The sequence below is a fragment of the Girardinichthys multiradiatus genome, chromosome 7, assembly GCF_021462225.1.
Source record: "Girardinichthys multiradiatus isolate DD_20200921_A chromosome 7, DD_fGirMul_XY1, whole genome shotgun sequence".
NCBI classification, from domain to species: domain Eukaryota; kingdom Metazoa; phylum Chordata; class Actinopteri; order Cyprinodontiformes; family Goodeidae; genus Girardinichthys; species Girardinichthys multiradiatus.
In genome coordinates this window covers 9,114,975-9,132,775 of record NC_061800.1, presented here as the reverse complement: position 1 = coordinate 9,132,775, position 17,801 = coordinate 9,114,975, and the positions used below count along the sequence as shown (strand labels likewise).

Here is a 17,801-nt window from a genome sequence, read left to right as displayed (position 1 = left end):
AAAATTAACCTGGATTAAAACTCTAACTAGGTTTAATGTGTGAATGCTGAGATCCTGTTTCTCTTTATTCTTTATTATTCTGTCTTCTTCTTCTTCTTATTCTGGTTGCTTCCGTACACTTTTTGATTCGCTACTCCTCCTGCATACTTTGTGCTATTTCAACCGTTCAAATTTCACAATATTCAGCCCTTTCAGGACATTACGGCTATGACTTTTGGTATTTATAACTTATATACTTTTTAAAATATTCAGCTTTTTGTGTTTTTTTTTTGCTCCCATTGAAATGAATGGGAAACCTCAAAAAGTCTGCCAAAAATTCACTGTTTTTGCCATTTAACTACTTCACCATTCAACTTTTAAAATGCTTTCACAGCCCTCTGCTATTATTGTATAATTCAACTTTTTGATATCTTTTACAGTTTTTCTACAATTTGGATTCAAACTTTATTACAATTTTTTCAGATTTTTAGTTTTATAATGTATTCCAATGACGGAATTCTTCTGTTGCTAGAGTGTACACTGTAGATTTTTGAATAACCTATACAAATTATGTATCAAAACGTAGGTTGCTCTTTCGCGATTAAGAAAATGTCACCCTCATTGATGTGGGACAAACAGTTTTCACGCCCCAAAGCAACGCAAAGTTAACATACCTTGTATAGGAAATCTATAGGACTTTCAGAAAAAATCTGAGCAAAAAATCCTTAAAGTCACATGTTTTCGAATCGCCGCCTCTCATAAACCGTTCGAGGTAGAGACATGAGCCTTGTGCAGATTTATCTTCAGACCTAGCTTGTTTCGGCCAGCTTTCAGCTAAAAAATTCAGCTTACAGCATTCACACTGCATTTTCGTAGGAAATGCAAATTTTTCTAGTTTAATCTGAGATCCTCTCAAAATGCAACAGTATATGTCAGTCTACATGAGATACTGACAACTTCACCTACTGGTATAATGTAAAGGTCTGAGTTAATATGTGAAACAACTGACTATATGATGAAAGTTTTTCAACAGGTGATGCTCATCCAGGAGGAAGACAGTGGGATGCAGTGTTCCTATGAAATACTGCTCACACAAGAGAGATCCTGTTTCTCTTTATTATTATCTATAGATGCCTTGCAGCTGATGTCACATGCTCGACAAACTCTAGCCGCCGCCATATTGAGTACCTTCTTTGGTGCCCTGGTCGTCGAAGATGCCGTCCGTGTGTTGTGCAGTTGGGTGTGATAATAAGAAAGGTGACCCAAATATTTATTTTCATCGCTTACCGAAAGAGGAAGAACGTCGTCAGAGATGGCTGTCAGCGATCAGGAGGGCTAACTGGACGCCGACTGCAAGTAGCCGTCTGTGCAGTGCACATTTTGTATTGTGTGAGTTTCAAAGCACGTCAGGAGAGCTAGCTCAAGCTACTGCCAACTGGATTTAATGTCTTGAACATATTTTTCAGAAAATTAAGTGATTAGAATGAAACTGATTAGACACCGTGTGTAACAAAGGCATTTGATATGAAGATCGGAATATTTAGCTTCAGAGATAGCAGTTGTTAGCTTAGATATCTGTCTACAGCAGGATCTTTGAGATTAATGTAGTATTTTTACATTTCATTCAATTGAACGTGCGCAACATAATGAGTAAAATATACAGCAACAGAAGTTGAAAACTTACAGTATTACAAGCTAATAAGCTTGATGATATATTGTGCTGATCTTAGATTAACCTAGCAAGATGTTTCATTTCTCTGGTTTCTTCGTTGTAGCTGCTTTGGACACAGACCTAGTTACATTAACTGAAACCTTTGTCTCATCAGGTGCAAAAAGCCAAAACCCACTAAGCCCAGACTACATGCCAACAATATTTCCTCATCTAAGTTCTCCAAACAAGCGAAAGAGGATTTATCAAATGGCCAGGTTTGAACACACTCAGGCTCTAAAAAGAAAAAGAGCAGTGATTGATGCTGACAGAGGAGAGACAGCAAAAGCAGAGGACAGACAGGAGGTGGATGGCAATGACCAGCAGGATGGAGGAGAAGACAGACAAGAGGTGGATGATGATGACCAGCAGGATGGAGGAGAAGACAGACAAGAGGTTGGATTGGCGATGGATGGTTCCTGTACCAATGCTTCTTGCCAAGTCACAATTAAAAGACTCAATGAAGAATGTATGAGATTAAGGAGTGAAATCTGTAAACTCAAGGGTGAAGTAGACTCATTAACATTCAGTAAAGAAAGTTTCCAAGGCAAAGATGAGAAAGTCAATAAGTCAACTGGCCTGCCTTCTTACTGTAAATTGATTGTTGTATTCTCTTTTATATCACCATTACTTAATGTTAAGTCATGTTTGTCACCTTTTCAGCAGTTTTTACAAACATTAATGCGCTTGAGAATGAATTTACCACTTTTTTTCCTAGGTCATTGTTTTCATACATCAATATCAACCGCTAGTAGGGTTTTCAACAACACACTGAATGTTATGTATTTCCGGCTGTGTAATATAAGGTGGCCAAGCAGAGATCAGATTTTAATTAGTCTTCCCATGTGTTACAGAAAAAACTTCAAAAATTGCACTAGTATTATTGACTGCTTTGAGATATTCATTGAACAACAAAGTCACAATACTGTACACCTGCAATACGCATGTGGGCTTGAACTTGTGACATGTATTTGTGATTTGCCTTCAGTGTCATCACATTGTCCTTTTCCACTAGACAGAAGTTTGTGTCAGTGTTACAGCTGTTGGCAAGAGATCTATTTTTGAGGGTAAAAGGACATTTTATTTCAAGCACACCTTTACCATGGCAGACACATGTTGCCATATATCTGGCGATGCACCGATATATGGCAACGATGTGTTGATGATAAGACCTGCTGTTGTCACCTGGAAATCTGTGTGATGATCTTGCAACGCTTTGATGTAATGTATCCTTGCTACTGGCTCATTTAGATTTCCCCATCTAGAAAAATGATGTTACACATGAATTAGATTGACTCCTACTTACAACAATCACAACCTAGAGTATACTACTTCACATCTAAAACCTGTGCATTAGCAGTTATGCAAACATTATCTAACTGTGTAATTACCTGACTTTTCGACAGAGCAGAAATGAAATAGTGGAAGTGTGTTGGACCACTTGTTGCTGAATATTGGACTACTTGCACAGACACCAGGCCTCCTGATGCTTGCGGCCATTTTGTATCCCGGACAGTGCGCGCCTCCATATCCCGTCAAGCATCACGACTGTTATGACGGGGCGTCTCAAGTCTGACGTCACAAGACGCTATATAGGAAGGCGGGCATTTTAAAACTTGCTTTCCAGCTGGCAATCTCGACGGGGTTGCCACGCAACTGGAGCGTCCTTGGAAGTAACAGAAATCCCACGTGGAGTTTCCAGTTATTTCTCTCTCTCGTTGGCCAACGAACAATTCATAACTGAGGTTTTTGGACTGAGAAGGCCAGGAATTTCACTTTGCCGATCGAAGACGTGAGTTAACACGTAACTAAAACACGGAATTCGAGGAAACGAACCGCCATCGTGTTTCATCCCTAGTCGACTGCTGATGGTTAGATCCTATTTTTCCTTTTCGTCAAAAGACCAAAGGACAGGACTGATCGCTCTCTTGGTGTAACTGCGGACGTGCAACAACACTCAGCCCACCTTTTTTTCCTCCCACTCGCTGCCCCGAAGGAAGCTTCAACAAGTAAAACCCATCTTTTATTTAATCTTTTATTTCTTTATTAGAAGGCCTGGGCAGGGTCAGAGGTTGTAGAAGCGATCAGAATCGCTGGTTAGGATCTCGTGTTCTGAATGATATGTGAATGTAACCTTGCTTATTGAAACTTTGATGTATGTTGATATCGGGATCCGCCGCGGTCCTAGAGCTGTTTGTGTTTACTATCTGAGAGTCAACGCGGGTGCGTTGTAAGACTGGACTGTTAAATGACCTCATGGTAAAATTCTCCATTTCCCTTTTGTCTTCAATCTCACTGTGCTAGCTTGCCGCCAAAATTTAGAATCCTTTGTGCTCAGGAGTTGGGGGGGAAGTTTTATGATCAGAAGATCATAAAGGACAGTCGGAGCTGTGCTCCAATCCCCCACCACTCGCCACCACACCACTCATATTCTCATTGCCTTCGTCTGTTGTGCCATAAACTGCTGGTTGATTCAATACATACCCACTATCGTTTGTTGAATTTTGCTTATTTAGATGTGTTACCCCTGTGTTTGTAGAATTTTGCATGTTGAGTAGGTGAAAATTAATAAATATTCACATAGATAAAGAGAGAGCGTTTTGTGTTCATTGTGTGCGAAAGTGATTCGTCAGTCAAAATAAGGTTAATGTTCCACACGTTTTGGCAGAAACGGTCAATTAAACAGTGACATCTCCGGCAATAGTTATTAATTATTACGGAGTATTTAACGGTTGTAATTGTCAAAGGCGTTGAGCCACAATTACAACACCAGAAACATCTCTGGTCTTGATTCATAAATGAGGATTTTGGTCAGGAAGTTGATTTTGTCAGGTTATGATTTGTAATTATAATTATTGATCAAGATTAATCTATCAATAATCATAAACCCAACATATGGCATCCCTGGGTGGGCCTTAAAAAGACAGACATCAAATCACTATTGCACAGAATGAACAGTTGTGATCTCCGTTAACTAGACGTGTATTGTGAGACTTTTGAGTTTCGCACAGAACGTTTGTGAATTAGGGGATATTTTGACTAGGTTGTGCTCAGTTCTACTGCAAAGGATAATATTATCTTTCAGAGGTGTTTGTTGTGGATGCAAGGTGAAAGTTGGTTTAACTTGTGGAAAAGTTAAAGTTAATTTCCAGTCGCCAGCCTGCCGCTGCAGCTGTAAAAACCAGCGCTGATAAGCAGCAGACCTGCCCCAGTGTCCGCTGGGCATAATTACAGTTGTGACCAACATCCTCCCAGTCAGCTAGAGAACAACACCTACATCTAGTGGCCATGTAATAGATTACAGATTGCAGCTGGATTTCCCAAACCGTAGACCTGCACTCAGTACCATCTGGTGGTCACTAGTGCGAATTGCATTTCCTACTTTGATATTTTTTTTAAATCACTCAATTCATTAGCACAGGCAGATTATTCCATCACCTATGATCAAAAGGGCATAACGTAAAGTTCAAAGTTGAAGTTACAGATCATTCATTACCACTTTTGGATAAAATGTAAGCATTTTTGCTGGGTTTTATTGTGTGAAGCATATTTTGATCTGACTCATAAAACTAACTTGGTTGTCTAACAGGAAGGTAGGTGGTTCATATTAGAGAACACTTATTTGAAGCTAAGAACAGCATTGAATGTTTAGTTTCGCTTTTCCATTTTTAAAATTTTATTTTGAACTTGGTTTCTGGGTTATTTCAAAATTCTTTCCCTTCTTCCCCTTTTTTGTGTTTGCTTGATTAACCCCATTAAAGCATAGACTTGGGTAAGCCACAGTTTGAACGGTCAAACCTGTGTGCCCATTTTAAGCAAACCCATACAGCTGGAAGAGACAGGTATGAATCAGACAGCTAGCTGAATAGCTTAGCCTGTTGTGTGCAGCTAATTAAGTTTAGCAATCCTTAATCACTGAACAGCTTAGCCTGTTTGTGTGCAGCTAATTAAGTTTAGCAATCCTTAATCACTGAACAGCTTAGCCTGTTGTGTGCAGCTAATTAAGTTTAGCAATCCTTAATCACTGAACAGCTTAGCCTGTTGTTTGCAGCTAATTAAGTTTAGCAATCCTTAATCACTGAACAGCTTAGCCTGTTGTGTGCGGCTAATTAATTTTAGCAATCCTTTAACAGCTGAATAGCTTAGCCTGTTGAATTGCTGCTAATTTCTTTTAGCGGTGGTTCATAAATAAACAGTTTGTGTGTTTGCATTGTGCATCTTGGGCCAAAGATGGAGGGAACATCCCAGACTGCAGCTGGAGATGTGTGTATGGTGGAGGACCCCATAGGAATGCAGGCACAAGAGGTGATTGGGTCATTGATTCTGTTGTCCCCCGAGGAGCTTAAAGGTCTCAATGATTATGGCATTGAGCAATGTGAAGCCAGGATTCAGGAGTTGCTCCAAGTCATTAAAGACCCACCGAAGGACAGACGGGTCTCAGATGTGTTAGGACAGCTCACTCTGTTGTATCAGCGAAGGTTAATGTTGGAAGTTGACCAGCGCGTTAAACTGCAGTTCGAGCTGAATGATACTTTGCAGACAGTGGATGTCCTTAGAGGTGAAATAACAGAAGTTGGAAATAGATTGGAAGCAATAGAGGGTAGCCATGCCACCCCTCCCCCCCTGGAAGAATGGGGGGACGAACCAAAACCCACCTCACAGGTTGAAACCTTTGGAGGTGAGCCATACCTGCGAAACCCTGAGAGAACCTGCAGGTCAGATCTGGAGGATGTAGAAGCTGCTCTCCAGAGATTACCTTTCCAGGCTCATAGGGTTCCCCATACATCCACCGAGGCAAGAACAGGTGTAAGTAGTCAGAATAGGTTCAGTGGTGCGGTGCCCCACCCCACTGCAATCAGCAGCCATGAACGGTACCTAGCTGGGGACCCTGCAGGTGTAAATAGTTCACGGTTCAGATGCGAGCAGCCATCAAACGTGACTCGCAGTACGGTCCTCTACGATCCCTCACCTCCGCCAAGGCGACAGGAGTGCCGCCCCTGGGATTCAGGTGGTTCCTATCGCCCTCAACTGCTGCCCAGGACCCGAGTCCGGGAAGCACAGGGCCCACATTTATACCGGGAGCAGCCTCTACTGCCTCCTCCGAGGATGAGGCGTGATGCACCGATACCCCCTGAGTGCAGCCGGAGTGAACTCTCCGATGATAACTTACATTGGCCGGGACCAATCCCTGAGATTGGATTGCGCACCCGCCAGCTTGAGTCCCTGGCCAAAGACATAGAGCGTTTCGACCCTAATAAGGCAGAATCAAACATTGATGATTACCTTAGGGAAGTGGAACACTGTCATCTAGATTTGTACTGCCCATCAGCACGGGAGAAACTGAAGCTCATCTGGAAGACAGCGTCCAGGAGCGTCCATGTTTTCATGGAGAGCCTGACACCCGCAGTCCGAGACCGTTATTCAACCCTTTGCGAAGCTTTAAGGGAAGAATATTCTGTGTACACAGACCGGGCCTCCGCAACACCTGGTGCTTTCACGATCCAGCAAAAGAAAAGCGAAGCACCCAGGGAGTATTACCGGCGCTTGAGAGCCGTTTACTTCCAAGGACGCAATGCGCCAGGCATTGAGGAGGAACATGCTTTTAAATCCCTGTTCCTCCACAACCTTCATGAAAGTGTGCGATACGATGTTACTATGTATTGCAGAACCAAGGCCATGAGCATGCAAGAGATCCGCAAATATGCTCACATGGCGTGGGAAACACGTGCTCGCCCGACCAAGGGATCGGAGAGCGAGGCTAGAGTTTTACAGGTCCAGACTGAAAGAACCAGCCTTGCGTTACAAGGTCAGGAAATGCCTTCAACCAGAACCCATGTAAAGAACAGGTTCAGGGAACAACGTAGGTTTGGTCAGCTGGACTGGGGGGGTGGTACTGAATACCAACCACAGTCAAAGTTGCCGGACCATTTCCGGTCGAACAGATGACCTGACCATCACGTGAAGCCTAAAGGTAAACCTGATGGAAAAGGGTGGAACCGACACGCAGAAGGGATTATGGGGAAAGAGATGGAGGAGGCCTTGCGTAAGATGGTGACGGAAGCGGTGCGTCAGGCCACCACGCCCCCACAACCCTTGAAACAGGAAGCCGACCCTCCAGTTAAACCAGACCCAAACTTCCCGTCAGCATGACTAGGCGTGGACCCAGTCTCCACAGCCATCAGAGGCTACCTGATCGGATGGGGAGACAAACCTGGGGAACTCCAAGAACCCCTTGGGACCTCTCCAGGAGAAACACCACAAACAATTGCTCCAAGGTTCTTAGGTAAACTGAACCATAATGAACATATAGGTTACCTATACGATCTCACCAGTATAGGAGGACATGTCAAACTGAGGTTCCATTTTAAAACAGGATCAGAGATCAGCCTGATGTTCTCGGTCTCGTTTGAGGAGGTGAGTAGAGCCATGCTCTCCCTCAGTAAACCACTTCAGGCTGAAGTTCGTGATGTAAGTATCACCAGCCGCACCCAAAACCGATCATGCATCACTAGTTGGGTGGAGCTGGACATCACACTCGAAGACACGGCTCTGGTGCACCCCATCTATACAGGTCCTTCTCAAAATATTAGCATATTGTGATAAAGTTCATTATTTTCCATAATGTCATGATGAATATTAAACATTCATATATTTTAGATTCATTGCACACTAACTGAAATATTTCAGGGCTTTTATTATCTTAATATGGATGATTTTGGCATACAGCTCATGAAAACCCAACATTCCTATCTCACAAAATTGGCATATCATTAAAAGGGTCTCTAAATGAGCTATGAACCTAATCGTCTGAATCAACGAGTTAACTCTAAACACCTGCAAAAGATTCCTGAGGCCTTTAAAACTCCCAGCCTGGTTCATCACTCAAATCCCAAATCATGGGTAAGACTGCCGACCTGACTGCTGTCCAGAAGGCCACTATTGACACCCTCAAGCAAGAGGGTAAGACACAGAAAGAAATTTCTGAAAAAAATAGGCGGTTCCCAGAGTGCTGTATCAAGGCACCTCAGTGGGAAGTCTGTGGGAAGGAAAAAGTGTGGCAGAAAACGCTGCACAACGAGAAGAGGTGACCGGACCCTGAGGAAGATTGTGGAGAAGGGCCGATTCCAGACCTTGGGGGACCTGCGGAAGCAGTGGACTGAGTCTGGAGTAGAAACATCCAGAGCCACCGTGCACAGGCGTGTGCAGGAAATGGGCTACAGGTGCCGCATTCCCCAGGTCAAGCCACTTTTGAACCAGAAACAGCGGCAGAAGCGCCTGACCTGGGCTACAGAGAAGCAGCACTGGACTGTTGCTCAGTGGTCCAAAGTACTTTTTTTGGACGAAAGCAAATTCTGCATGTCATTCGGAAATCAAGGTGCCAGAGTCTGGAGGAAGACTGGGGAGAAGGAAATGCCAAAATGCCAGAAGTCCAGTGTCAAGTACCCACAGTCAGTGATGGTCTGGGGTGCCGTGTCAGCTGCTGGTGTTGGTCCACTGTGTTTTATCAAGGGCATGGTCAATGCAGCTAGCTATCAGGAGATTTTGGAGCACTTCATGCTTCCATCTGCTGAAAAGCTTTATGGAGATGAAGATTTCATTTTTCAGCACGACCTGGCACCTGCTCACAGTGCCAAAACCACTGGTAAATGGTTTACTGACCATGGTATCACTGTGCTCAATTGGCCTGCCAACTCTTCTGACCTGAACCCCATAGAGAATCTGTGGGATATTGTGAAGAGAACGTTGAGAGACTCAAGACCCAACACTCTGGATGAGCTACAGGCTGCTATCGAAGCATCCTGGGCCTCCATAAGACCTCAGCAGTGCCACAGGCTGATTGCCTCCATGCCACGCCGCATTGAAGCAGTCATTTCTGCAAAAGGATTCCCGACCAAGTATTGAGTGCATAACTGTACATGATTATTTGAAGGTTGACGTTTTTTGTATTAAAAACACTTTTCTTTTATTGGTCGGATGAAATATGCTAATTTTGTGAGATAGGAATTTTGGGTTTTCATGAGCTGTATGCCAAAATCATCCGTATTAAGACAATAAAAGACCTGAAATATTTCAGTTAGCGTGCAATGAATCTAAAATATATGAATGTTAAATTTTCATCATTACATTATGGAAAATAATGAACTTTATCACAATATGCTAATATTTTGAGAAGGACCTGTATGTGCACATTAAACAAAGACCTTTTTTGTGGTGGCCAGGACCTGCTGGACAGGCTGGCCCCACTCATTGACTGCCACCAGGACCAACTCTGCGTCCATGCGGAGGTGCAAGACCCACTGGGTTTAAGCAGCAAACCACTCTTTGTGGCCAACCAGATCACCAGCTTAGAGGAGCCCGAAGAACCTCTCAGGCTCTCATCAGAGCCGGTCATGTGCACCTCTGAGACACAGCTGCACCCAGCCATCCAGGAAACTCCTGCCAGATGCAGTCATGCATTGCTTGGCTCTTTAAAGAACCCAGGTGTGGACACTTACAACCCCAAAGTGGTGGAAGGTGTACACCTGGAAACCATGTTCATACCAGAAGTGCTACTAGCATTCTGGCTGGGACATCCATCAACCATTAGAGAGCTGTATGACCGTTTGTGCCAAAAAGACCCCCTTGTAACTGAGGCACAACACAGCCACACACTCCTTTTAGCAGATTGGCTCTGCCCTTTCTTCAAGACAACCAGAGTGTGCACCTCCAGTGTGCAGATTGGCATCAAACAGCTCTCCCACGCTGTGGACATTGTTCCAACAGACCAAAGGGGGGTCACATTATCCTACGCCCATTACTGTCCCGTAGGGTGCCATAGGAGCTACAAAGCCACACTCCACACCCTCCAACAGATGGTGCGCTGGCCTCCAAGGTCTCACGACACCCAGGTCTACATCAAAGGATGTTTAACCTGCCGCCAGTTTCAGCCATCCCAGCCAACCAGTCAACCTCCGCTTCAGCGAAGGGGGGTTACATTACCTTGGTTCCACCTTCAGACCAACTGGGTCGAACCAGCTCCAAAATTAACAAGAGGTAACAAATTCCTCCTAACTGTGATATGCAGCTTCATCAAGTGGGTTGGATTCTTATCAGAAAAGGTTGACACCATCATCCCAGCTGCTGCTCTTTGGCTGAATCAGATGAAGTCCTACATCGAACTCTCCTCCCCAAGAACAGAGCTTGTCTCAATGTCCGGGAAAGGAGAGACTAGTGCGTAGGACTAGTTAAATAGGTGCATGTTTTATGAACTCACACTAACATGCACTAATCACTAACAACTTTCTTCAACAGAAACAGTTAAACATATAACTACCTTCTAGGACACAGTTTTAAACTGTAAGTTGGCACGATAACTTTCCATAACACTCTGCATGCACAGCAGACCTCACAAAAGTGTTTAAGAATGATGTAATGGACACACCCATGCTGCCAGAGATTTCATGCAAAATCTTGTTAAAGGAGGTTGGTTCATCTGTAGACAGTCCCACCGAGGCACAGATACCCACTGGCCCAGTTCTGCTGAACTTAGTAGAGAAATCCTAAGTCCACCACAGCAGACACCTTGCAACCTCCACAAACACACCTGGCTTATAGCCTAAGTACTGCAATTCATTTATTATTTTCTCCCTCTTTCCACATCTAGATAGTTTAGAGACAGGAGTCATATTAAAACCCATCATCATCCGGAACAGCTAAAGGTTTAAGCCTAAACCTGTTTTAACCATTCGGTTTTTTTTAGATTACACACAGGCAGTTAAGCGTTTACAGTTCAGGATTGATTCCCTCACATTCATTTCCCCACGGTTCATAGCACCGCCTTTGCCAATGACACAGCCAGGGTCCAGTGCCTAATAGAAGTTGGACGAATAAGCTATGAACCATGATTTTGTTTTTTGTTTTTTTTATATATATACATATATATGTACGATATCTTTTATTGTTTCATTTTGTCTCAGGGTTACCAAAGCTGATGACCAAGGAATGTAATGATGACATGAATGTATTGTCCTGTATTTTCTCATTGAACAACGTAGAAAGGTATGAGTTTAGTCAGAGTTTAGTCCTGCCCAGGCTGACCTCCACTCTGCCCAGGCACAGGTTTTGAGGAACACAGACAGTTTGTTTTGTTATGCTTCGCCACGGATCACTGATTGTTCAGCAAAGGACAGAATGGTCCCAGTAGCTTCAAAGACTGCGATTCATCTCACCCTTTGAACCTAGGGGGGAATGTTGGACCACTTGTTGCTGAATATTGGACTACTTGCACAGACACCAGGCCTCCTGATGCTTGACCGAAGACCAAAGGACAGGACTGACCGCTCTCTTGGTGTAACTGCGGATGCGCAACAACACTCAGACCCCCTTTTTTTCCTCCCACTCGCTGCCCCGAAGGAAGCTTCAACAAGTAAAACCCATCTTTTATTTAATCTTTTATTTCTTTATTAGAAGGCCTGGGCAGGGTCAGAGGTTGTAGAAGCGATCAGAATCGCTGGTTAGGATCTCATGTGTTCTGAATGATATGTGCATGTAACCTTGCTTATTGAAACTTTGATGTGTTATGTTAATATCGGGATCCATCGCGGTCCTAGAGCTGTTTGTGTTTACTATCTGAGAGTCAACGCGGGTGCGTTGTAAGACTGGACTGTTAAACGACCTCATGGTAAAATTCTCCATTTCCCTTTTGTCTTCAATCTCACTGTGCTAGCTTGCCGCCAAAAGTTAGAATCCTTTGTGCTCAGGAGTTGGGGGGAGGTTTTATGATCAGAAGATCATAAAGGACAGTCGGAGCTGCGCTCCAACCCCCCACCACTCGCCACCACACCACTCATATTCTCATTTCCTTCGTCTGTTGTGCCATAAACTGCTGGTTGATTCAATACATACCCACTACCGTTTGTTGAATTTTGCTTATTTAGATGTGTTACCCCTGTGTTTGTAGAATTTTGCATGTTGAGTAGGTGAAAATTAATAAATATTCACATAGATAAAGAGAGAGCGTTTTGTGTTCATTGTGTGCGAAAGTGATTCGTCAGTCAAAATAAGGTTAACGTTCCACACGTTTCGGCAGAAACGGTCGATTAAACAGTGACATCTCCGGCAATAGTTATGAATTATTACGGAGTATTTAACGGTTGTAATTGTCAAAGGTGTTGAGCCACAATTACAACACCAGAAACATCTCTGGTCTCGATTCATAAATGAGGATTTTGGTTAGGAAGTTGATTTTGTCAGGTTATGATTTGTAATTATAATTATTGATCAAGATTAATCAATCAATAATCATAAACCCAACAAGTGTTAGGACTGGGATCTTATCTTGAGCTTGCATCACTTAAGTCTTTGAAGTGTAATGATAATAACTTTGTTACTCTGCAATATCCCTTAAAAATTAAATAAAAACCAACCCTGGGTAAACCTGGTTGGTTATGTAGCCTTTCCATGTGCACTTCTGTCTTTACCTCACTGCCTCAGTAGAAACCTGACAGGATCGAGGGTAACAATTCCTTTTAATCAAGGATATGCCACTGTCCTGCCTGCCTCATGGAAGACCGATGCTGTGACTCTGCCTGCTCTTTGCTCAAACCACACCTTGCTGGCTGACTGTTCTCTAGTTGCCTTTTCTACTGAAAATGACTGCAAGATGTTTTGAACACTGAAGGTTAGTTAAATGCAGTTTTTAATGGTGATACATCTGTTTATATTAATGTTAAGCCAGGGTCTGCAACCTTTACGATCCAAATTTGCCCTCGGCCCAGCTAAATAACACTCGTTTAGAGCCACAAATGTTACATGACATTTTAAGTAAAAAGCAGTTTTTTAAAAAGGTCTTCAGGAAAAAAAAAACATTAGTTGGTTTTTATTTTTATCCTATGTTATCAAGACCCACTGTGGAAGATCCAAAGAGCCACTTGTGGCTTTGGAGCCTTAGGTTGCGGACCCTTGTGTTAAGCAAAGTACAAATAGTATACTTAATACCAGTACTTACCCAATATGCATTTACCAGAAGCTTTTACCAAAAGTGTAGTAATCTTATTGAGTATACCAATAATATAAAAAATAAGGAAGTGCTTTACAAATTTAGTGAAGAATTAGACAGCCAATGTACATACCTCTTTTTCCGTTAGCTGAAGATCATCAAAGACCTTTTCACTCTCTACCAGTAGTGATGATAAATCTGCTTGTAATCTTGCATTCGAGAAGAGACTTGTCAGAGGTTGTGGCAAGTTCAGTTGGACAGTCTTTGGTATGTATTTGTCAGAGTGACCCGCGATGACAGACAAAATAGCCGTTCCATTGGGATTTCCTTCCTGGACATCACACTCGTGCAGCTGTTGGAAGAACCTCATGTATTCATCCTCTGAAGGGACAGGAATGCTGGGCAGTGTAGTGGATTTTGATTTATTCTTCTTGGTCATTGATATTTTGCTCAGTTCCTCATACTGGATTTGAGATGTTTTGCCTGGAATGACCCAGGCACAGGCCTTCTGAGTGCTGGACTGTCCATCTTTGACATTGACTGCTGCCAGTAGTGCATACATCAGTGCAGCTGCATGGGAGCATGCTTCACCCAATCCTGCTTTACAGGTGCAGTGAGCCATTAGCACTGTCCCATCCTCTCTGACAACAACCCAGGGTTGTGTGGGTGTGGCATTTATGGCCTGAGAGTGACTCACCTGAAGTTAAAGAATGTGATCTATTAGTAAAGTAGAACTAGAAAATACTTATCAAGATGAGTGTGAGACTTTAATTTTCTTGGGACAAGTACAACATATTAACCTCAGGTACTCGGAACCCCCCCACCTACGTGACTTTTTGCAACAGTCAGGAGCTTGATGTTCGTTCACCCACCCCTTGAAATTTCAAAATTGTTTATTTAGGAACTTAACATCACTCTTACATTAATCATTAGTCCTGCTCTATGTATCAGTGGATGATTTAAATGATCCTAGCTTACCCCTTTGCAATGCTAACAGTGTTAGCCGCTGTTTACATCAAGCATAAAGATCAGTAGAACACTACTTACCTTTGCTTTACATAAGAATATTTTCTTGTTCTTCTGATACCATATTTTCGGGTCAATGACCCAGCCAGCCGTGAAATATCGATAGGCATCCGTGCTTTTAAAAGCTTTCAGACTTTCCCCGGTGTATGAAGACGGGTTGTGTATCAGATAAATGTATAAGTCGTGGAAGGAAAAATCTGGAAGCCTGTCAGTTGATGAAAGGTGTTGAAAACAGTCTGCAGGAACTTCGTATGGATCGCATCCAATAACAGCAATTTTTTCATTGTATCGTTTAAGTTCGTGGGGATTTAAATGAAAACGATCCATCCTGGTCTGAGAGAAAGCGCCACGGAGCTTAGCGTTCGGTACTCAACATGGCGGTAGCAAGGTAGCGTGCGTGATGACATCATCCTCCTGAAACGCATCTATATCTAACACTTGTTTTGGCACCTATCTCCTTCTTCATACTTTGTGCTATTTCAGCCATTCAACTTTTAAAATGTTCATCTCATTTAGGACATTACAGCTATGACTTTTGGTATTAATACTTTTTATACTTTTTAAAATATTCAGCTTTTTGTGCCGATTTTTGGCCCATTGAAATGAATGGAAAATCTTAACAATTCCGCAAAATTCAGCTAAAACTTTGTGCTCTTTAACAGCTTACTACTTCTGCATACTTTCAGCTAGAAACACCATTCAATTTTTAAAATGTTCACAAGACAAGAAGCTATCTTCAAATGATTCAGCTTTTTGATATCTATTACGGTTCTTCTACAATTGCGATTCAAATTTTAGGCAAGATTTTTGACGTTTTTGATTTTATAATGTAATCCTATGGCGGAATTCGTCAGTTGGTAGAGTGTACACTCTAGGTTGTTGAATAACCTGAGAAAGTACGAACAAACTCTCCTCACTCGCTCAATTTTCACTCTACTGGCACAAATTAGGTACCAAAATGTAGGATGCTCTTTCGCGATTCAGAAAATGTCACTCTCATTAATGTAGGACTAACGGATTTCATGCAACACGTCCGGGAGTAACGCAAAGTCAACACACCCTGAATGGAAAACCTATAGGAATTTCAGAAAAAATCAGAGCAAAAAATCTTTAAACTCACATGTTTTCGAATCGCCGCCTCTCCTAAACCGTTCAAGTTACAGACATGAGCTTTGCACCAATTAATCTTCAGACCTTGCTGGCGCTCACAGTGAAGGAATGTTTTTGATACCTTTTATCGTTTTGTCATGAAAAAGGTTTGTTTAGGAGTACCAAATCTGTCCTTCCCAAAATCGCTTGAAATTAACAAATTTCAAAATCATCCACTTTTGTACACTCACATCTCCTACACGGATTTTTGTAGACACATGAAATTCTCCAGAATCTTTCACCCATCCCTGCTGATACCTATGGTCCAAAAATTATTTGGATACCATTTATCGTTTCCTCATGAAGTAGGTTTGTTTGAGAGTGAAAAATTCACCTTCACTCAGGTTAAAAAAGGTCAAAATTATCCACTTTTTCACAGGGTCACACCTCGCAGACAGATTTTTGTAGAAAATTGAGAAGCTCCATGATTGTTCACCAGACCCTGCTGATTAATACGGTGCATGAATCAAATTGATAGCCCTTATAGTTTTCGAGGTATTAGACGTTGTTCGAGAGCATGTTCAGGCATTTTTGTGTTTTTCTCAATTTTTCCCTTTTTTTCACCTAGTGTTGTGCCTTTATTATTGAATTTTCAACATAAATGTGTTAATATTCGCGTTCCCCTGTCCGTTCTGAGAAAAACGGTCCAAGAATGACGTTGATAGCCCTTACGGTTTCCGAGTTATGGGCAGTAGTGCCACCATGTTATAAAGCCAGGCCATGATGAGACACAAAGTGTGGTGCTGCGTGCGTGAGAAACAGCAGCTGTTGGGCGCTCATTAATTACCATAGCAACAGAACACAGCTGCCAGTGAACTTAAGTAACCTCTGACAGAGAGTGGCTCTGAGGCAGAGATCAGGACATAAGCTTCCATGAGTGTTCACAATAAGTCAGTCATAGCTGACAACCACACTAGATTTACAAAATAAGACCTACACATACTCTACAAAATAAAGCCTTTTTTTCACACTGAACATCAACCTTCCATATTTACAAATGATTTTTTAAACTTGATAATAGCATACACAATGATTTCAGACAAGCAAGCAGGTTCTATATGATGTTGAAGTACCCCTTTAAAGAGGCCTTCTGCGCGTTCGTTTATTCACCGTAACCTGGAGGAATTCACAACACATTAGAATAAATCACACGGAGACAGCTGTATGTCATTCAAAGTACCTGGACCAGGGGAAGCTCTCATGTGATCCGGACACACACCGAGACGACTTCGGAGCTTCTCACTGGGTTCATTGTTTTTATTAAAACACACATTAAAATGGGCAGCGCCCTGTTTACAGTTTTTTCTCACATGTAGTCACGTACACACTTTTCCGGCTTTACCATATTTAGACAGTCATTGTCTTGCACCTGCACCATGTTTTCTACTGATATGAGAAGGGAGTAAGTCAGTCTCTACTTTTCACACACTCCTTCAGTTCCCAGTAATTTTCCACTTCACCTCCCTGTGAGAAATACTTTTGCAGGCCACACAATGTCTTATACTAACACAGGTTATACATTTTATTTCCCACACTGGTTATGAACATAATAATAATGATGCACACACAAAATATATCTCCACAATTTCCCCCTTTTGAAGTCTCCTAAGACTTCACTTACTTGAAGATGCTTCATAAAAGATTTGAACAGTCATTACAACCTGTGGAGCAGAAGGAAATGTTCGTCATCATGCTTTTTGACCCTGCCTCCAATGCCATGCCATGTGCCCAGGGACTATTGCCTGTCCAGCCTTTGTAGTCCCAAGGATGCTTACAACCTTCTAAGTCTTGACAGGGAGTATTGACCCCTCTAACTGGAGGGTGTCTATCCGTGCTTTATTCCATAGTCTGTCCAAATATGCCAATATAATATTCTACCATCCTTCTGCTCCCTAGACAGTAATACATATCAGATGCCCTGTAACTTACTCTTACGGGTTAATCTTCGTCCTCCTCCTCGTT

At 42.5% G+C, this 17,801-nt stretch overlaps 1 protein-coding gene across 2 annotated transcripts; it reads right to left on the bottom strand.

Annotated features, from left to right (window-relative positions):
• Positions 1-2,858: 2,858 nt before the first annotated feature.
• Positions 2,859-14,343, bottom strand: LOC124871879. Of its 2 annotated transcripts, none has more exons than XM_047371496.1 (2): positions 13,798-14,343; positions 2,859-2,948 (listed from the first exon to the last, which is right to left on the bottom strand). In XM_047371496.1, exons 1-2 carry the CDS (start codon positions 14,284-14,286, stop codon positions 2,931-2,933), a joined length of 507 nt encoding a protein of 168 aa, XP_047227452.1. In that variant the 5' UTR covers positions 14,287-14,343; the 3' UTR covers positions 2,859-2,930. The 2 variants fall into 2 exon arrangements, with proteins under 2 accessions (XP_047227452.1, XP_047227451.1); XM_047371495.1 differs by lacking the exon at positions 2,859-2,948 and adding an exon at positions 13,173-13,321.
• Positions 14,344-17,801: the final 3,458 nt, after the last annotated feature.